The sequence below is a fragment of the Lepidochelys kempii genome, chromosome 2, assembly GCF_965140285.1.
Source record: "Lepidochelys kempii isolate rLepKem1 chromosome 2, rLepKem1.hap1, whole genome shotgun sequence".
NCBI lineage: Eukaryota > Metazoa > Chordata > Testudines > Cheloniidae > Lepidochelys > Lepidochelys kempii.
In genome coordinates, this window is record NC_136381.1 from 160,885,437 (window position 1) to 160,906,143 (window position 20,707).

Sequence of the window (20,707 nt, forward strand, 5' to 3'; positions counted from 1 at the left end):
GAGATGGTTATGGGGAGAGGAAGGAGTAACGAGAGGGAGTCAACAAGCATAGTAGGAGTGCAGCAGCAGAGAGAGAACAGCCTGTGTAGCACATGGATTCAGTGCTCAGAACGATGTATTATATAAAATAAAACATTAGAAAAATACTCTGGAGACAATAATTTCACCTATTCATTTAAAAAACAAAACAAAACTGAAAAAACAAATTCCACCATGTGGAACCACCTTGACCTCTTGTAAGTCATCAACAGGTTTGGTACCCATGTCCTTTAAATACACAGTACAGACTTCTACCGCTTAAACCAATGGTAAATAGTATCAGTGTTATGCTCTTACTTTTTCTGTAGCCTAGCCAGTAGAGAGGGACATGGCATAAATTTTCCAGTAGCTTACACAAGTATTTGCTAGACAGCAGAGAAACGCTGAGAATCAGAATCCTTGGGTTCTGTTCCTCGCTCTGTTTCTGATGATACAGCCAAGAGCACAGTTTTGGTACATTCTTTCTGAAAGGCAGTGTGGCACCGTTGATGGGATTTGACATATTGCAGACAGATTCTATTTCCAGGTCTGCCATAAGTGACACTGTGCAATCTGTTACCTTATCGATAAAACAGTTGAATGTCCTGTTTCCTAAGGCAGGAGTGTGAGACATTGCTCAATAATAAGAGTTGTAAAGTGCACAGCATTAACACCAATTAGTAGAAAGTGGTGGACTAGGATTTCAAGTTAGCTCCCAACCCAATTCACCTTCCCCTAAATCAAAACAGGGTGTGGTTGATGGGTCCCCTCTACACCCTCTATCTAGAGCTCTAGCTCTGTGACAGCTATGTAGGAGAGTCTGTGAGGATTGGGAGAAATCCTCAGTACAATTGTCATGTGCGAAGCTCCAAGGGTCTGCAGCATACTCAGTTAAGGTACAATATTCTGAGGTTTTAGCAGCAGCCTTCTCACAAGTATTACTGTGCATATGCAAATGGCAGTTTTCAGATTTATAAATTGGCCAAATCTGGATTTTCTTAGGGATAAGGCATCTCTCTAACTCCAAATATCTCTTCATCAAATTTCTTCTCCCAAGCATGCAGGAACTAGAGAGTTTTAACAAAAAAACAAAAACAAAAGTTGGAAATTTTAACATTGGCAAAACTACCTATTTTTCAATAGCCTTTTTCTTGGAAACGATGGAATGACTTTGAAACCTTAAAAAGAAAAAATTCTTGAGACAAAAGAGACAAAAACCATCATGGAAAATTTCACCCTGATTCAGCTAAGCAGATATCATCAGGCTTATATGAAAAGTGTTAGACAAACTTTAACTATAGCCACTATTATCATCTCTGCCTATAATAAAAGAATTTGGGAAGTCACCACTGACACGTGTATTTAGAACATCAGAGCTCATGTTTGTTTTTAACTATGCTACATAAAATATGTAAGGATATTACAATATTAGAGATTTGATCAATCTATGTAAGGAAAATCTTAGCACTCAGACCTGTGTCTTCCCACCACTCTTCCTCTCCCTTAATCCCACAAAAGCAAATAAGTATGTGATTAGAATGTTTAATGGATAACCACCAATTATTCTCCTGGGTGTTTAACAGTACAGTAGCATAGGGTTTTTCCAAAAGACAACTCTAAAATGTGGCTTCCTTTTCATATTCAAAATGATATTATCAATAATGTGACACAACTATTACTAATAGTAATATGACTTATATTGTCATCTGCTCGGAGACACATTTTTGATATTGTATATGGCCTAATGTGTCCTGTTATCAAAGTCCTACTCTTGGTACTCCATTGTTACAGTATGGTTCATTAGTTACATGAACTCAGTGTCATGAACTGTGTGCAGACAATGAAGAGGACAAACTGATTCCATTGCGTCTTTGCTGCAAGTACATCATGCAGCTTCGTAGGTGAGAATTGTCATAGGAGGCTTCCTGCTTATGCAACAGTCAAGTCTTACAGAGTAACTATTGAATAATGATTTTTAAAAGATGCTCTCCACTGGCCAAAGTTACTGATCCTCTCTCTTGCTCCTGTGGTGGGTGTGGGGGTGTGTGTCAGTTAGCTGCTAATCTTCATCCAAGAGGTGGTTGCATTTTATTAGTCATGAATCTGTAATTTTATAATGTACTTCAGGATCTTTTAAGACTGATGGGCATTATAAACATGTGTTGTGTCACTTTTTCTTTGATTGTTTTACTCTATTTTTATGGGTTGTTTCTTAGTGTATTTTCTTTCTTTTTTAGGATGAACATATTAAAAATTTCCTTTAAAAGGAAAAAATTTTTTATACAGCAACGGCAAAAACATGTAAGTAGTTCAACGTTTATTTTCCCATTTCATTTATCAAATTTTTAATCAGTATTCTGTAAATTCTTTTGACTTGTTGTGAAAGGAACCAGGGTAGTAATTTTAGCCTTAAATTTCAGTGGCAGAGGAAGTTGGTTTGACAGATGCTCTCTGTCCTTACTGGGTTGCTCCATATGGCTCTACCCATTAAGTTTCCCCTTTCCTTCCTCCACTCTCTCTGGCTCCCATCTGCTGTCACCTTTTCCCCAGGGTCCCCTTTCTCCCCATTCTTATCCCCACCCCCTCAAGTTTAATGGTTGTCCTTCCCCCCATACCAACAGTACTTCATTTCAGTATTTTTGGAGGTGTGAGGGGTCGGGGGGACTACAGAGGGGATCTTCTTCAGAGGAGATCTTCCTCCGTTCACTCACATTCAGCTGCCTGACACTTTCCATCAGATTACCAGTGTCTTGCTGCCCTTTTCTCAGATACTCCACCTGCTGGCCAGCTGCCTGCAGAATCTTCTCTAATGGTTAGTCTACCCGACCTGGTTGTGGTGGCACAAGTGGTGACTTGGGCTAGTGGTCCAAATACAATCTCTTCTGACTGTCTGGGTACATACTCAGGCGACTAGTCCTATCCACCACTTGTCTGTGTTGCCAGAGCCACACTGCTATTTTTAGCATGCTAGCCCCAGCTATGTCTACCCAAGCTGGGAATTACATCTCTCAGCTGCTGAGTAGATGTACCCTACGTGCAGATGAGCCACTCTGTAGCTGAGTGTCTTTCAAAGAGGGCATGGAGGGAGAAGACAGCACTGCAGGACACACAATGTTGGGCACTGCTGCCCTCCATTCTCCCAGATACCTTCTTTTCCCTGGGACTCAAAGTTGAAAAGCGGTAGGGGATGCATTATGGGGAAAAAATGGCAACTGAAAGATCTGGAGATAAAGCAGATAATGAGTGCCTTCCGCAGTACAGTAATTATACAGTAGTGTCTAAATTGGCAAAATTGGATGGTATACATTGAGATAGTTAAAATAATTGAAGTCAGAATACATTGCTCACTACAAGTTTTCTTTATAAGGTATTTTTCTTGAAGCTCACACAGTGGCAAAGAAACAGTACTGCAGCTGATAATAGATTCTAATTAGTGTATTTTGATCTAGCTGTTTCCTCTAAGTCAGTGGAGAAGCTATTCAATCTTTTTTGGGGGGTGGGGTCAGGTGGGAAGCTAATTAGTTAGACTATAACAGGGGTCAGCAACCTATGGCACGCATGCCAAAGACGGCATGCGAGCCCATTTTTAATGGCACGTTGCTGCCTGCCGGGGCAGCAGCAGCATGCCATTAAAATCCTGCCCGGCCCTCTCTTCTCCGCCTCCTGCCCCCTTCTGTGGGGATAGGGGGAAAGGGGCAGGGGGCAGAAGCTTGGTCCTGCCGGCTCCCCTGCCTCTTCCCGCAGTGTGCTGGGTTCCTGCCCCTCCTCCTCCTCTCCGTCCCTCCCTGCGCGGGATCAGCTGATGGCCCTTGTGAGGGGGTGGGGGAGGAGCGGGGTCAGTTTGTTCGCTGCTCCCGGCAGAGGCAGAGAAGAAGTAGGGGCAGGGCCTTGGAGAAGGTGGGGGTGGAATCGGGGCATACGCCCTCTGCCCTGAGCCCTGCAGCCCCGCACACCCCCCAGACTCCTGCCCTGAGCCCTGTACCCCCCTCACACACACCCAGCCCTCTGCTTGACTCCTTCACCGCCCCCCACGACTCAAGCGCTGACTCTGGCACCCCCACACATACCCAAGCCCCCCACACCTGATGCCCTGACACCTGCACCCCCCTCACAGGCCCCCAGCCCTCTGCCCTGACTCTTGCACCCCCCACACCATGCACCCCCCACATCCTGACTCTTGCACCCCACACATCCCCACTCCCACCCTGAGTACCAAACGGGGGCTCCTGCACCCCCCCCCACATTCCGACCTGCACCCCCTCACCAAATGGGAGCTGCCCAGGTAAGCTCTCCACACCCAAACCTCCTGCCCCAACCCTGAGCCCCCTCCCTCATTCTAGCTCCTGGCCAGACCCTACACCCCAACCTGCAGCCTGCTCCTTCACCCTCCAGCCCTGTGCTCAGTGCACTCCCACCCTCAGCTCAGTGCAGAGAGAGAGGAAGAGAATGGGCCAGAACCAGGGAGAAGGTAGGTACCAACTGTATGTGGGCAGGGCAGGAACCCCAGACTGGCAGTGGGCTGAGCGGGTCCAGGAGCCGGCGGATGGAACTCCTGAGTGGCAGCGGGCTGAGCCACTCAGCTCACTGCTGGTCTGGGGTCCCAGCCACTGGCCCCGCACAGCCCACTGTTGGTCTGGGCTTCTGGCTGCTGGCCCCTTGCCAGCCAGGGCCCCGGCCACAGGCCCCGCTCAGCCCGCTGCTGGCCTAGGTGAGCGGAACCCCAGACCAGAAGCAGGCTGAGCGGGCTGGTGGCATAAGATCAACATTTTAATTTAATTTTAAATGAAGCTTCTTAAACGTTTTGAAAACCTTTTTTATTTTACAGTACAACAATAGTTTAGTTATATAATATAGAGACTTTTATAGAGAGAGACCTTCTCACAAACATTAAAATGTATTACCGGCACATGAAACCTTAAATGAAAGTGAATAAATGAAGACTCGGCACACCACTTCTGAAAGGTTGCCAACCCCTGGACTATAACATAAAATATAGACATCCATACTTAGTAATGTGTAGTCTGAATATTTTGGAAGATATTTGCATGTGTGGATTCTGTTTCAGTGAAAAATAAACAAGCTTTTTAACAACTAAGGCTGTAAATTTTCCCATGTCATAGTTATATTTAAATTTGGGAGTGTCTTCCATCTGCACCCAAAATGTTAAAGGAGACAAATATGGACATCTTCTTGTAATTACTGTAATCCTAATCCTGATCAAATATAAAAAGAAATGACAGTTGTTATCCTGGAAAAGTTGTCTCAGGCTCATTACTAAGTGAAAAGTCTTCAGAGGCTCTCAAACACCTGTCTCTTTGGGGAAACAAATAGGGAAAAAAACTGGTGATTTGATGTAGCATTCTGTCTGACTTTGGGCTGTTTAGAAAGGGGGATGACTGCAGGGTGGTGGTTGTTGTTTTAAAGATAAGGTTGAATAATGTGTTCGTGTGTGGCTGAGTGGCCCCAGGTAGGTCCCTGCAGAATGGCAGAACAGCAGGTAGTACAAGGAAGGGAACTTTCTCATGCCCAGGGGAGGTAGTGTTCTCCTTATTTTTAAATTGAACAGTGGTAGAGATCTTACACAGAGTGTCAGAGGCTATGGGGAGGCATTCTGTGCTCTTAAGGCCTCAAATAAATAAGGATATGTTGTGCCTCTGCATACCAAGTGGGACCCATAAGTGTGGTTGGCACACCACTTCAGAGGGTGCACAGGGCTCCCAAATTTAGCTGCTTTATTTTTGGGAGAAGGAGAGGGGAGACTCAAAGCCTACCAAAGATGGATGTCCAGTAGTTTGCAAACTATTTCTACTAATTAGTTTCTACTAATTCTACAATTTCTACTAATATATTATTTGCAAATATTTATCAATGGTTTATGTAAATAAATTTCAACTTAAGGTTGGTTGCCAACTGTTCACTTACTCGCTCTGAATAATTTGCGGTGAGTGATAGGTCACTGAAGTCACAAAGTATTGTTTCTGTTCCCTGATTGGATGACTGAAATACCAAATAATGAACAGTGAATTCTCTGTTAACTTATGAATATTCTTGTTTGCAGATGAATACTAGCATATATATGAATAGCAGCAGTTCCCAAAACAGTCACATGAACAAAATCCCCTTTGTGTTAATGTTTACAAATAGGGAATAATAAAAGAAATGAATGTGGTCAAACTGAGCAACCAGTTGGCACTTGAACAAATGCATTTTTTTAGTATTTCATCAGTTCTAGAAGTAGATATCACTTTAAACATATTTGTTCACTACATAAAGAGTTCTTTACTCCTGTCAAAAAAGTTAATTTACACATTCAAGAGAGCTGCATCAACTTTGAAAAGGGCAGTGTTCTCAAAGTTCATTCTGTTGAGAAGCTGTTTATCTTGTTGAAAAATGACAGTTTGAAAGCTGTGATTTATAACTATCCACATCTCTTCAGTCATCATTTCCTTGTGTATCATAACAATGCACAATGATCATAGTAATGCAAATGGCATCACACTTAAAGATCCACAAAATCTTAAGGAAAATAGGACCAGCTGTGTAACCTTTGTCTTCCTCTGTTTATATGACAAAGCAAACCAGGTGCACTGTTAAGTCTCCTCTCCAGATGTATCCATCGTTGTCAAATATATATGTAGGTCACAAGTGAAAGGGGACATAAAGCAGCCAGTTCTGCAGCCCACTGATATGGCTTGCTCTCCTATTACTCTTGTTTCTCAATGAGAGGGTATGCTTACCTTGAAGACCCTGTTTTTCCAATGCAGGTGGGACAATTAGGCTGCCATTGGCCTTCTCTGGAATAACAGGTGGCTCAGGTGGGCTTTGAGGGGAGGTGGCTGAGTATATTTTGGTCTTGGGATGTATCAGCCCTTCATTTCAGAGTTCAGAAGGAAAGGGTTAAATAAGACTGAGAGGAAAAACAGGAGATGGGGAGGAGAAGGAAAGACCAAGATGGATGGGGAAAGCACAGCAAGGAGTAGATTCCACAAACCACCTAAGGCTTCATGAGTAAGGTTTCTTTATGGATCATGATGTTGCTACAACATCTCAGGCTTTGCCATTGCAATATTTAGATGGATGGTATTTCTTGAAAATCTGGAGAAGGTGCTCAAAGGCCATGAATACGTGCTCATTTAACACATTTTATGCACTTCAAGCCTGTTGATTCATGACTCATCTTAATCCCGAGTCGTCCTCCTTTTTCCTTTTCTGTACTTTTTCTCTTCTTACTCGTTGTGTGTTTTTTCCCATGCCAGCTGTTTTGGAGAAACAGCTACTCATCAGTTCTTTCCTCCTTTTGCTGATCAGTTGTTCAGCAGGGAATATCTAACACTTCTGATTTTACTGAAGAACTGATCAGAGGATGGGGAAGGAATTGATTAATCATATAGTGACTGATGCTACTAAAGCGCAGCTTTGACATTTGGGTTTAGTGGAAGCTGTAAGATGCAATGCTGGGAGTAGAAGCCATGCTTGTTTACCTGCAAAAATTTTAAATGCTTCAAAAAAGTGAAAAGTTTTATCCAACTTGTTTGTTGCTTACTGAACACTAGCCAACGTAGCTCTATTTTTACATATATTAAAATTTCACGAATTTGCTATTCTGTAAACAACACATCTGCAAATCTTCTCTAATTGTTAGAGGCATCACTTGATTAATCACATTACTGACTGCTGGGTCTGTGTAGGTTTTAGAATTACAGGGTACTCCCCATTAACTCCTGGGAGCCCGCCGTTACTTTCATTACCCCAGCATTCAGTCCACAAACCTCTCTAATTGACACTACAGTCCTCACAAATTGTGAACTATTGAAATCCAAGGGTGCTAGAGTCTGATCTTGTAAAGGGATCATAAACATAGGCCCCTACATCCACTTGTAGTTCCTTTGACTTAGTAGGATTCTGCATGGGTTTAATGGTCAGTGACTGTAGATCCCTTCGGAGGATTGTGCTCTTGGTGAGCAAAAAGTCTTTTTCTCCATTAAACATTTTTTTCATGGATAATTTTTAAAAAGTTGACTGGATCATCCTCAAGCCTTCCAAAATGAGACAAGAGCAAGCATGTGAATTTGCAGCACACACAGGGAGCTTTTCAAAGTTATCGGTGATGGACTGCAAACGCTTTCTCTTGTCCAGCAAAAATTCAAGTAGGAAATACTAGGTAAATTTCATCCCTGGCCTGTAAACCATACGTTTTTAGCATAAAGTTAAATTGAAATGTTCAAGTTAACAAATTCTTATGGCTAAAAATTAGTATTACAGCTGGACAGAATTGTTTCCAATTTTTCCCTGCATTGGTCGTGTTTTGAACAATTATGTCGATTTAAACATTTTTAACCCGTATTGCAAGTGAGCAATCAGCAGGATACTAAGAAATGCCAGTTGCTGTTAAATCTTTTGATACTGTATACTTTTTATACATGGCAAAAATTTCCCTCCAAATCTTCACAACATGTATTTTAAAAGTTGTTTGTTTCAGTGTAAGCACTCGAATAGAAATATCCATGATCAACAAATACCGTTTTAGTTCCAGTATGAATGACCAAAGTTGAAAAACAAGTACATTATTCTTTTCTTGTATAAACAGATCCATATTAAATGTTTTAAAATATATATGAGGAAAGATGCATGTTAGACTAAGTATAAAACAGATTACCATTTAAAATATCCACAAACAAAGTGCCAAATCCTGCTCACCTTTCTCAAGGAGATGTCCTAATAGGGTTGCATAAGTATGGTTTGTTACAAATAAAGTGATTGATTAACGTATGTGGTATTTAACAAATAGTAGTTGTGAAATGTTGGCTTTCTGTATGTGTTTTAGCTGGTAGATGATGTTTTAAGAATTTGGGTCTACTCCAGTTATGAACTCAATTGTTGGAAAGCGGGTGAAAGGTGCCAATAAAATGTCAGAATAATTTATAACAATAAATGCTGATAGAAGAAGGTACAAAAGGGAAATAAAAAGATTAGATTAGTCCAAACAAAACTCTACTGATACCACCCAAGGACTGTGTAAAGATCATGACTATAAACAAAAGATAGAATTGGAAATTAATAGATCAAAACTGGTGTGTGGGAAATTAGACCTAATTGGGGCACAAAATAATGGAGCTGTGAGCTTTTCCAGCCATCACCCCTTTTGGGAGTCTTTAAAAGAGACTTCGGGGGAAATCATGACACTAGGTGGGATGGGTGAACTGGAAGAAATGAGCTTTACCATCATGACTGCCACCCCGACCATCTGCTGGGACTGAGGGATCCACTATGAAACTGTTGGTTCTTTATTGTCCTGATTGTAAAAGGCATTGTGACCAGACTGAATCAAAGAGAGGGAACTGAAGACATTACCACCTCTACCAGACTTGGCTGAGTCCTAACAGCACCTGGAATGTGAGACTTAAGTTCCTGCTGTCACCCTCTTTGTTGTGCGTCCTTTTCCTTCACCCACCGCTTCTCTCTCTCTCTCTCTCTCTCTTTTTGCCTTGTGTTTAGTAAGAGTCTGGCTTAGTCAGCAAGACTGCATCTTTTGCAGAACTGCTGAGAACCTATGATCAGAGACACTGCTAAAAGCAACATGTTAAACAGCCAGAAGCTGGCGTACGTTTGCTAGGTTTCAAAGTGGCTGATAAGATTGTGTGTTGTGCTTGTGTTTCTCTGGAAGCAAGGTTGCAAGTAAGAGGCAGCACCAAAGAAAACTGCATTTTCTGTCTTTGCTGTTCTTTTTTCTCTCTCTCTCTCTGTGTTGGTCTTATTCTGCCTTCGGAAAAGCAACATCAAGCTTAAACAACAACAGCATCTCCAGCCCATCTCAATTATTTCTCTTTTCCTCAAAAAGGACAGTTATTGTCATCTTTAATATCATCTAGTCTAAAAGGCTATTAAATGGAGTGGGGGAGGGGAAATGTTTCCTTATAAAATCTTTCTACAGCTAAAGGGAAAGGGGACAAGAAATATTGTAAAAATGAAAACATTATTTAATACTTTATATTTTAAGGGCTTTAATTGTTCCCTCCCCCCCTTTTTCTGTATCTTTAGTAAAAAAAACGTAAAAAATTTTTAGTGGTGGATTGTTGCCATGGAACTAAGCAAACCAAGGTGTCTCTACACAAAACCCTGAGCCTTGTTTAACTGTTTAGTTTTGTGGAATGACAGGGTTATGTTAGCACCTCTGACTCTCTGGACCTATTTATTTCATTGAAATTAACACAACAATGAAATGGTGGTGATAGCCTTGTTTACAGTGGTCAGTACCATGGTCAGTGCTGTCAGCTTCTGTAATATGCTTTTTGGGAAGTCTCTATATCTTAAGTAGATGCTATCCCAAGTAACTTAAGAACTGTTTTGAGTTTGATTTGGGTTAGTTCTAAACAAATAGTCTGTTAGAATGTACTCCCCATTGAATTTTTGTTTTTCCCTAAACAATGTAGGCATATAAAACTCAAGTGAAAGATTTTTGTCTTTAGTTTTGGAAAGATCATTGTTTGAAGATCTGATATTTTAACTGACATCTGAGCAGTCTGATAACTTAAGCAGATTCCACAGTTTTGTCAATGATATTTAACTTCGTAAAGTGTGATAAAAAAAGTGATTATAACACCTCTTTGACATTTCAGATTGGTTCTCCATCAATGAGTGTTTTACCACTTGAAAATAGTCTACGGAGACATCAATTTTATTTTATTCTGTTGATTCTTTGCACTTACTGATGACTTATCAGTTTAAAATTACTTTTAGTTGTAAATTGCCTGTTAGCTTTACTTGATTTTGAAATCTTTTTCTTAATATGTCCAATCTGCATATTCTGTACTGATACATAATGTTTGTTATTCTAGAATGAATCCAGAGAACATATAGTTGCCTTCAACATGCTAAATTACAGAGCATGCAAAAATCTATGGAAATCTTGTGTAGAGCATCACACGTTTTTTCAGACAAAGTCATCACTACCTCATGAAAGAAAGATATTGTCCCATTATTGGACCTTTGGTTCTAGAAACCCAACAAAGTGAGTACAGTGCCTAAAGATGTGACTTTCTAATTAATTTGAAAATTCATTTTCAAGTCTTGTACAAAGTTGAAAGTTCAGGACTGTAGTTCGTTAGTTGAATCCTGTTTCCAGTACTATCAGAGACTTGGTAGGTAATTTTGAGTAAATCACTGAACCGCACTGTGTGTGTTTTCCCAACTGTAAAATAAAGAGAAACTTAATTCCTCACAGGATAGTTCTTGAAGTTTTGTTGTTTGCAGAGCATTTTGAGATCTTCAGGCAGAAACAGGCATAGAATTGTAGCATGGTATCCTTATTATGGAACCTCATTTTATAGAAATATTTCATGCCATTAAATTAAAAATAAAACAAAAAGTTCTTTATTTGGATTTAAACCTGGTCCACTAGGGTGGTTTAAAATCCGCATAGTTCAGCTGTGTGCAAAGGTATAAGAGAACCAGAAAGTAAAGTGACATGAAACTAATGACAAAATATTTTTGCGAAACGGACTTGTCTGTTTTCCCTTTCTAAGTTGACAGAAATAAGCAGTTTTAAAGATGAAAAATTTACATTTAGTTTTAATAATCTCCAGTTATGTTAATAGCAGAGGTAAGAGAGCTTTTTTACAATACTGTTATTTTTAACATTCATAAAAAAAAGAGTAGACAGAAAAATACAATAATGAAGCCTGCATAATTCAAAATTGGTTTTGAGTTTTAAACTCAAATCTGTATCATGCTCTACAATAAATATGACTACATTAAATGTTCAAGAATCTGTTTTCAATTAATCTTTTATAATACATTAGGATTTACTCTAATACTTGGATTCTATTACCACAGGAATTAGTGTTTTCAAATAATTAGGAAATAAGTATAGCTGGAAGAGATTTTTCTGAACAAAAAGCAATGCAATGCAAAACATATTTAAGCATTTGTAACATTGGTGTGTCAGGAGCTGCTGCAACACAAGCTCTTCTAAATTCTGTATAACTATGTAAAGATGGGAAGTTCCAACTCTCTGTAGTGAGCGAGCAGCAGGACCTGCTGGCTGCTAATTTTTTGAAGAAATGAAAGAGTCTAGTTTTATAGTTTTTTTTTTTCCACCTTTCCTGATTTGGGGCAATTTTTTCAGACATTAGCATGTAAATCATACCATATGAAAGAGTTGTGCTCCGTGGTTCTAATTTGCAGGTACAGTTTAAGCATCAGTATCTGAAAATGTACTGTTCGTCTGTCTTTCTAATGGGATTAATAGTGTCTCCATGGTACTTCTAGAACATAAGTATTAAGGCTACAGATTGAGCTTCTCGAGAATTTATTTGATGAAGAGACAAATCCTTCTTCCTTACTCGTGAGGAGTCTTGTAATGAAAAGCATAAAAGGATGATGCACTGTAGAGATACTTATCTATATAAGATTTTGTGTGTGTATAACAAGAAGAAAATTCACAAAAACAGGTTGATGATCTGGCAAGGCAGTTTACAGAAATCTTCATTAAACAGCAAGAAAATGTCACTCTCCTGTTGACCTTTCCAGAGGAATTTGACTTCCACGTTCACTGGCCTGGAGTGAAACTTCTTATGTCACTGTTAAAACCATAAAGGACAGCACAGCATAGTACAAATGGTTGCCTTTCATTCACCATGGACATCAGAAGTACTATATATATAAAATCTATACCTTTTCTAAATTGCTACTCTAAATACTGATAGTTATATCATGTACAGTTTATTTAGTACTTACAGGGAGGGCAGCTCTCCAATCTCTCACCCAGTGGAAAACTATGTAATTTGATAGCCAGTAGAATAAAAACATCATAAATTAGGCTGTCTGGGATTGTATTAATAGAAGATACTCAAACAAATATATAAATGTCTTTGAAAGTAACTCCTATTGCACATTTTAAGCTTATGTAGCTTAAGGAGGGATTTTTGTAGACAGTTTAAAAAACCGTTTAAAACAAAAATATAAAAAATAAAACCAAATCTTTCAAATCTTCCTAGTTTGCACAGTTATACTTGCTCTGAGAAAAGAACCATATGATCTAGTTTCTGTACATATTGCATCTAATTGCAAAAATGTTTTCTTAAGAAATTTTTATTTTAGGGTAAAAGACCTATTTTTTTTTAATTGATATACCCATCTTCTGCTGCAATTGCTACAGAGGTGTAAAGGCAAGTAAACTTAGAGGAAAATCCAAGGATTGAGGGTACTCAGAGAATCTTTAGTTTCTTTTGGAGAACTCATGATCAAAGTCAATTTAGGAGAAAAAATTGAAAATCTAGAAAACATTTTCTTAGCATTTGTTATAAAGTGTTTTAAATCTGAGCTATTTGTCAATTATTAGATACTAGGGGTGTCGATTCATCACAGTTAACTCGTGCGATTAGAAAAATTAATCGTGATTAAAAATTAATTGGGATTAATCGCAGTTTTAATCACTGTTAAACAGAATACAAATTGAAATGTATTCACTATTTTGAATGTTTTTCTACATTTTTAAATATATTTAAATTACAACACAGAATACAAATTGTACAGTGCTCACTTTATATTATTTTTATTACAAATATTTGCACTGTAAAAATGATAAACAAAAGAAGTAGTATTTTTCAGTTCACCTCATACAAGTACCATAATGCAATCTCTTTATCGTGAAAGTGCAACTTACAAATGTAGATTTTTTTTACATTAACTGCACTCAAAACAAAACCATATAAAACTTTAGAGCCTACAAGTCCAATCAGTCCTACTTCTTGTTCAGCCAGTCACTCAGACAACTAAGTCTGGTTACATTTCCACAAGATAATGCTGCCCACTTCTTGTTTACAATATCACCTGAAAGTGAGAACATGTGTTCGCATGGTACTTTTGTAGCCGGTATTGGAGGGTGGTGAAGCACTGGAATGGGTTACGGAATCTCCATCCTTAGAGGTTTTTAAGTCCGGCTTGACAAAACCCTGGCTGGGATGATTTAGTTGGGGTTGGTCCTGCTTTGAGCAGGGGGTTGGACTCGATGACCTCCTGAGGTCTCTTCCCAACCCTAATCTTCTATGATTCTCTGAATTGAAAAATACTATTTTTTTTGTTTTTACAACACAAATACTTATAATCAAAAATAAATATAAAGTGAGCACTGTACACTTCGTATTCTGTGTTGTAATTGAAATCAATATATTTGAAAATGTAGAAGACATCAAAAATATTTAAATAAATGGTATTCTATTATTGTTTAACAATGCGATTAATCATGATTAATTTTTTTAATAGTTTGACAGCCCTATTAGATACTGTACCAAACACTCTTCCTTGGGAAGTTTGAGGAGTCTTTCTTAGAAGTTGGAGGATTTTGACAAAGTGAGCCCTCTCTCCATCTTTTTCCTGACACTGTGTGTGTAAATTTAAAATATTTTCCAATTCTCCCGGACGCTGTTGGCAGTCTTGTGTGGTCTTGACGTGATGGGTTCTATACTTCAACAAAGCACACTCATTAAAAGCCTTACTATATATTTTAAGAAGGCTGCCTTCTCCTTTTCAAGAGTAAACACTCCTTGGTTTCCATCAATACATTGAATATGAAAAAAAACTAGAGATTTCTGCTATCTGGCTAAGTAATTATTATTTTGTCAGCTTTAAAGGACTTTATTAAATGAACTTATTTCAGTTAAAGTTAGATTTGTTGTTTTCTGCCCAAAGAATGAACTGTTGCCAATCACATGGCCTTTGTCTAAGATAGTAGACTAGCTACAGGAACTCTTATCATTCTGGGATTTGAGCCAGAACAATTACAGTACACATGGCTTCAGTTTCAGTAACAAGGTGAGCACATAAACTTTTAAAAATGGATAATAGCCATGGGTTCTAAAGGAGATTAGCCCCATCCTAGCAAATGAGCATGGTTCTAAAACAAAAATACTCCAAACACACACCCTCAATATCCCCCATTCCTCCATTTTCATGCAGGTCTTCAAATCAAACAGGATGATGGAATATCTTAACTAGACTGAGATCTTTTTTGAGATCCAGAATAGATGTTTTTCTAAAAGATCTGCTCTAGGAATTATTTTAGGGAAGTTCTATGGCCAGTGTTATATAGGAGGTCAGGTGAGATGATCACAGTGGTTCCTTCTGGCCTTGGAATCTATGAATATGAGAATAGGATACATTCAGTTCCACTTCCATTCAGGTCAACTTTGACATAAAGTTTAAAACCATAGATGAGAAATCCTTTGATCAGAACTAAAAACACCCAATAGACCAACTTAAAGTATTTAACTACCATGTGTCCTGGAGAACAAAAAATCATGGAAAACTAAACATAATTGTTTTATTAGAATGAGGGAGAATTGTTTATATCCAACAATCCACTGCATACATAAATAAGTATTGTGTGCTCCAGGCTTCGTAGCTTTGCAAAGCTACGAATCTTAATCCATGCCATGCAAGTTCTGTCCAGCACAGAGCAGAGGGTGGAGTCTCAGCTGATATAAACTATCACAGCAGGAAAAGAGAGCTGCTTCCATACTTAAAATTATTTCCCTCTGTCTTTTTGTTACGTATCACAAATTGTCCCCAAAAGAGGAAAAATAAAAAGACATTTTTTTGCAATATGACCTCCTGAATTTTACGGGAAAGAAATGGTAAAACAGAAAATAAAAATGAAGGAAAACACCTAAATAATGTATAGAGTTCAGGAAATGTATTGCAGAAATCTAAAGATCTTACTGCAGGAATTTAGATCTACTGTGATCTGGACAACTGCTGACCAGTTACAGTTTTAAGGTAGAAGAGCTCATAAATCACAAAGTCTATGAATCCATCCTATGTGTTGTTGGAATGCTGGGAATCCGTGCTTTCTAATCATATAACATGTATCTGCTATGACCATTTATGAGAAAATGGACCTTACATTTTCTGCTCCTTCATTTGAGCGCTACTTATTTTTGGCATGGTTCCAGTTCTCAGACCTCACATCACTTACCTCCTCCACTCCACCTACAGTTTTCATGTGAAGTGTAGGACTTTCTCCATGACTCACTCTTAAATGCAGATCATCTTAGCAGTTGTTACCAAAGAAATTTAAAAAAATTAGCAACCTGTCTCCTGCTACTCTCTCTGCTTGCGGCTGTTGACTTAATAAGCAACTTCAGTGGAGCATGGTGCTTGTTTCTGGAACTAGGATAAAAATAAAAAATTAGATGTGTGGCTAACCATTAGCTAACATAACATTAAATAAAAAAGCACATAAACAGGACTGTCCTATAATTCACCATAATGCTCACTTTTTTTCTTCAAATTATTGGGTGTTAAAGCTGATTGTGCCAATATTGCTTTAATAAGCATATGAAAACTTACTCCTTCTAATAATTACACTAATTGGTGTATATAAGTTCCATAGAATAACATTTGAACAAACATATTTAAGAATGAGGCTCTTAGTTATATACATACGCATTGCCCTATTCTATCAGTTTTTATATATACAGCTTCCAATCACTTAAATGAGAATTACATGTAAATAAGTGCTGCAGAACCAGATCCTAAATGAAGAAAAAATCTAAAGTTTTTGAGAGAATTTAGGCAACGATGAAATCATCACATTATTAGCTTTAATAAAATAATTACGGCATTAAAATTATTTATCAATAATTACGTCTGTTAACTAGATTGGAATTCAGATTTGCAAAACAAAGGAAGAAAGAAATTTCTATCAATCTAATGTAATAAAAAAGAAAACAATTTGGATATGAATTAAGGAACCAAGGATACCTTGCTGAAATGAAAATGATTGTTTTTCTTCTGTTGGGAGTTTTAAAGCATTTCCTTTCAATTGTTGAAACTACAAAAGGCTTAATTGGTACTCATGAAATACATTTGCATAAATGTAACTGATTTTAGTATTCTATATAAAACAGTTATTTAAAGGGTATTGTTATTTCCTTTCAGGTCTGTAAACAGCCACTACTGCAGAAAAGTCATAGGTGGGATGGTATGGAACCCAACTATGAGGAGATCTTTATCTGTTGAACATTTAGAGACCAAAAGCCTGCCTTCTCGGTCTCCTCCTGTTACCCCTACTTGGTAAACAAAGTTTCAACCTTACAAAAAATAAAGGCAAATTGCTCAATTTTGTTGTACATTTACAAAACAGGACAGTATATAATTTAATATAGTCTTTATATATGTTTTTAAAAGTCTAGGTTATTTTAAAAGTAGTAGTCTACCAAGGAAGTTGATCGTTATATCATATTTCAGGGAAAAGTCAATCAGTTCATTTCTTTGTCAAAGCAAATTTGTATTACAGGTTTCAGTTTATTTGCTGCACTTTGTACATTGTATGGTCACAAGATTTTCAGAAATATTTAATGATCATTAATATCATTCTGCAGTGTATTAACAGCAGTATTGTATGTAAAATACAGGAGGTAATCATCCTGTTCTGTTCTGTACTGGTGAGGTCTCAGGTGGAGTACTGTGTCTAATTCTGGGTGCTACACTTTAGGAAAGATATGGACAAATTAAGAGCATCCAGAGGAGAGCAGCAAAAATTTAAAAAGTTTTACAAAACCTTATGTCTGAGGAAAGGCTGAAAAACTGGGCATGTTTGGCTTTCAGAAAAGAAGACTGAAGGGGAGACATAAGTCTTCAAATATGTCATGGGCTGTTTATAAAAAGGATAATCAATTGTTCTCCATGTCCTGTGAAGGTAGTAGTAGTAGCAGTGGGCTTAATCTGCAGCAAGAGAGATTTAGGTTAGATATTATGAAAAACTTTCTAAGCATAAGGATAGTTAAGCACTGGAATAGGCTTCCAGGGGAGGTTGTAGAATCCCCATTATTGGAGGTTCTGAAGAACAGATTAGACAAACACGTGTCACGGATGGTCCAGCTTTACTTTGTCCTGTCTCAGCACAGGGTGCTAGATTTAATGACATCTCAACATCCCTTCCAGCCCTATGCTTGTGTCATTTCAACCAATTTTTCTGTCACTGAAGTAAAATATTACTGTGTCCTGTAATTTAGGTCTCAGGGCACGTATTGCAATAGAATGGAATTAGTTACTTTTGAAAGAGCTTTACAAAGGGTTCTGTCTCAACCAACTTGTGTTCATGTGTTTCCTGTAAGGAGGAGTCCTAGACTACGTCATGAGATTCGTAAACCACGACACTCATCTGTAGACAACCTTACAAATGAGATTGCGTATATTACAGAAACAGAGGATGTTTTTTACACATATAAGGGTTCTCCAACATCAAAGGACAGTGATTCAGAGTTCTCCCAGAACCGCAGTCCACGGAGGAGGTAAGGATCTCTGAAAACAGCAAGTTAATTGTTTTGACTTCAGCTCTTACATCATCTTTTGTAGAGGAATAATATTACACTGAATTAAACTAATTCTATATTTAAGTCTCTCAGAATTAAAGATTATGCAAAAAATGGGGACACCATAATACTTCATATACAAAGCAACAGGTATTTCAAAATATAGCTAAATGAGAATGTTCTCAGTAACTTGGAGAATTGGAGAAGATAATAAACTTAACAGCCGTTGCCTGCATTAGGCACTGGCCAGAGAAAAGATCTAGAAAAATACATTTTTTAACTTTCATCTTGGTCAGAGAATGCAATAAATAAAATACAGTTTCTTTCTCTGTGGTGCTAAGGAAGATGGCTTCCGGTGAGATGGATTACTCCTGATCATATGCGCCATGTCACTTGGAGCATTGAGGCGTCCAATTTTAAATGCAGTATATTCTCAATTTTAAAACACAGAGCAAAAATTTCTTTGCCAGCAAAGTTTGAACCTAACCCTTGTCAGGTTCTGTGAGTGATTGTGGACCTCAAACCCGGGCCCCCGGATTTCCCAGGCACTGCTGAGCCTGTGGCCACCACCCAGCAACTCACCTGAACCAGAAGAGAAGGGGGCTAGTGAAGCTCTAGCTCACAGAGGGCCTACCCACAAAGCTTCTGATTGGAGGAGATGTCCAGTCCCACCCATTGGCTGTGACACAGTACTTAAACCAGGAAGAGGCACAGGAAGTTGTCTGAGTAATTAAATGAAACTCTGACTGGGTGCTGCTGTGGATCCTACCTAATTTGTCTGATTCCTGAGCCCTGCCTTTCTGTTCCTGCCCTCCTAAATCCCAGACCCTGTCTGTTCCTGCTACTTGCTTTCCTGCCTCACCCGCGATCCCTGCTTCTACACTGTACTCTGATGCTGACTCCAGATTCAACCCTTGGCTTGGCCTCTGGTACTGGCTCTGGCTCTTGGCTTGACTCTTGACTCTGGTTCTTGCTCCTGACTCTAACTATTAGGTTTTACTGCCCATGCTCCGGTCCCTACAGGTTCACAGATAAAATTTATACTCGAACCAAAGTGGACATGCAGTGCTTTTGCTGTTCTTAGTGCCCTGTTTCCCACAGTTTTCAAAGCTGAGCCCCATTCAGGAAAATGACACCAATATTCTCCCTCATAACTTGGCAATATGATAGTAAAGGCCTACACATCTTAATTTTATACATCTTTTGAGCCATGTTGGGTCTTCACCCTACACTTTGAGAAACAGTGTTAATGCAAGGTGTTCAAACCATGTATCGTAATTATCATATATAGATTTACTTTAAGTCAACTAAATCATGCAGTTCTAGTTGTAAACCCAGGGATTTAAGTACACTGTCTCCATTTTGAAGATGACAGATTTTTTATCGTCAGGTCACAAAAATGGTTACCTGTAAAATAGGAAAAACCACAAAATTTAATATTACTTGCATAGAGTGCATGACATTTGACTGAGAACACTGCCTGCTTGCCAACCTCACTCACAAAAGTGGGACTGAATACCAGCAAATTAAGTTAAATGTTAGCTGTGCATGCAATAACCATCATAGTACATAAAAATATGTAATGTCACTTTTTTGTGTAAATAATCATAAATAGGAAGCCTTGTCCTCCCACAGTAAAAGTGTAAAAAGAAGTGACAGACAAATTATGCCCTTTCAGCAGTCTTTCAGATCTAAGTTCTTTTAAAAAGAATTTCTGGGAACATTTAGTAATTCAGGAAATCTTCATAGGAGATCATGATTTTAACCTGAGCAATATATCTAGTGTCTTGATTTTTGTTTTTATATGAATATGCAGGTGTAGTCATGCCGCTAATATTAATTGCATATCTTCAAATAAAGATACACTAACTTGTTATGCTTTCTCACCGCTCCAGTATTATCTCTTCCCTTCCTGTTTGCTTTCTTTTGTACTGGCTGGTTGTCTTGGAAAATGCTATGAGAACAACTTATTTTTGTGGTATCTCTCACACACTAAGAACAGAGTTCCAAGTTTCACCGAGAATACCACATTTTTTTTTAAATATGACTTTTGCTGATTAATGGACCAGAACACAAAAATGGAGGTTGTATCCTAGCAATTTTGTTTTGATTGTTGTCAAGGTTCCTCCCCCACTCTGAACTCTAGGGTACAGATGTGGAGACCTGCATGAAAAAACCTCCTAAGCTTATCTTTACCAGCTTAGGTCAAAACTTCCCCAAGGTACAAAATATTACCCCCATTGTCCTTGGACTGGCCGCTACCACCACCAAACTAATACTGGTTACTGGGGAAGAGCTGTTTGGACGCGTCTTTCCCCCCAAAATACTTCCCAAAACCCTGCACCCCACTTCCTGGACAAGGTTTGGTAAAAAGC

General features: G+C 38.6%; 1 protein-coding gene across 8 annotated transcripts in view; it reads left to right on the plus strand.

Annotated features, from left to right (window-relative positions):
* The window catches only part of PTPN3 (protein tyrosine phosphatase non-receptor type 3), a 278,122-nt gene that overhangs the window by 133,417 nt on the left and 123,998 nt on the right, over positions 1-20,707 (plus strand). For 7 of the 8 annotated variants that reach the window (XM_073332642.2, XM_073332643.2, XM_073332644.2 and 4 more), the window contains 4 exons: positions 2,256-2,319; positions 10,854-11,026; positions 16,957-17,091; positions 18,135-18,311. In XM_073332642.2, coding sequence (XP_073188743.1) covers positions 2,256-2,319; positions 10,854-11,026; positions 16,957-17,091; positions 18,135-18,311 — 549 coding nt within the window. The remainder of the gene's footprint in view (positions 1-2,255; positions 2,320-10,853; positions 11,027-16,956; positions 17,092-18,134; positions 18,312-20,707) is intronic. The other variant, XM_073332646.2, reaches the window with a different exon arrangement.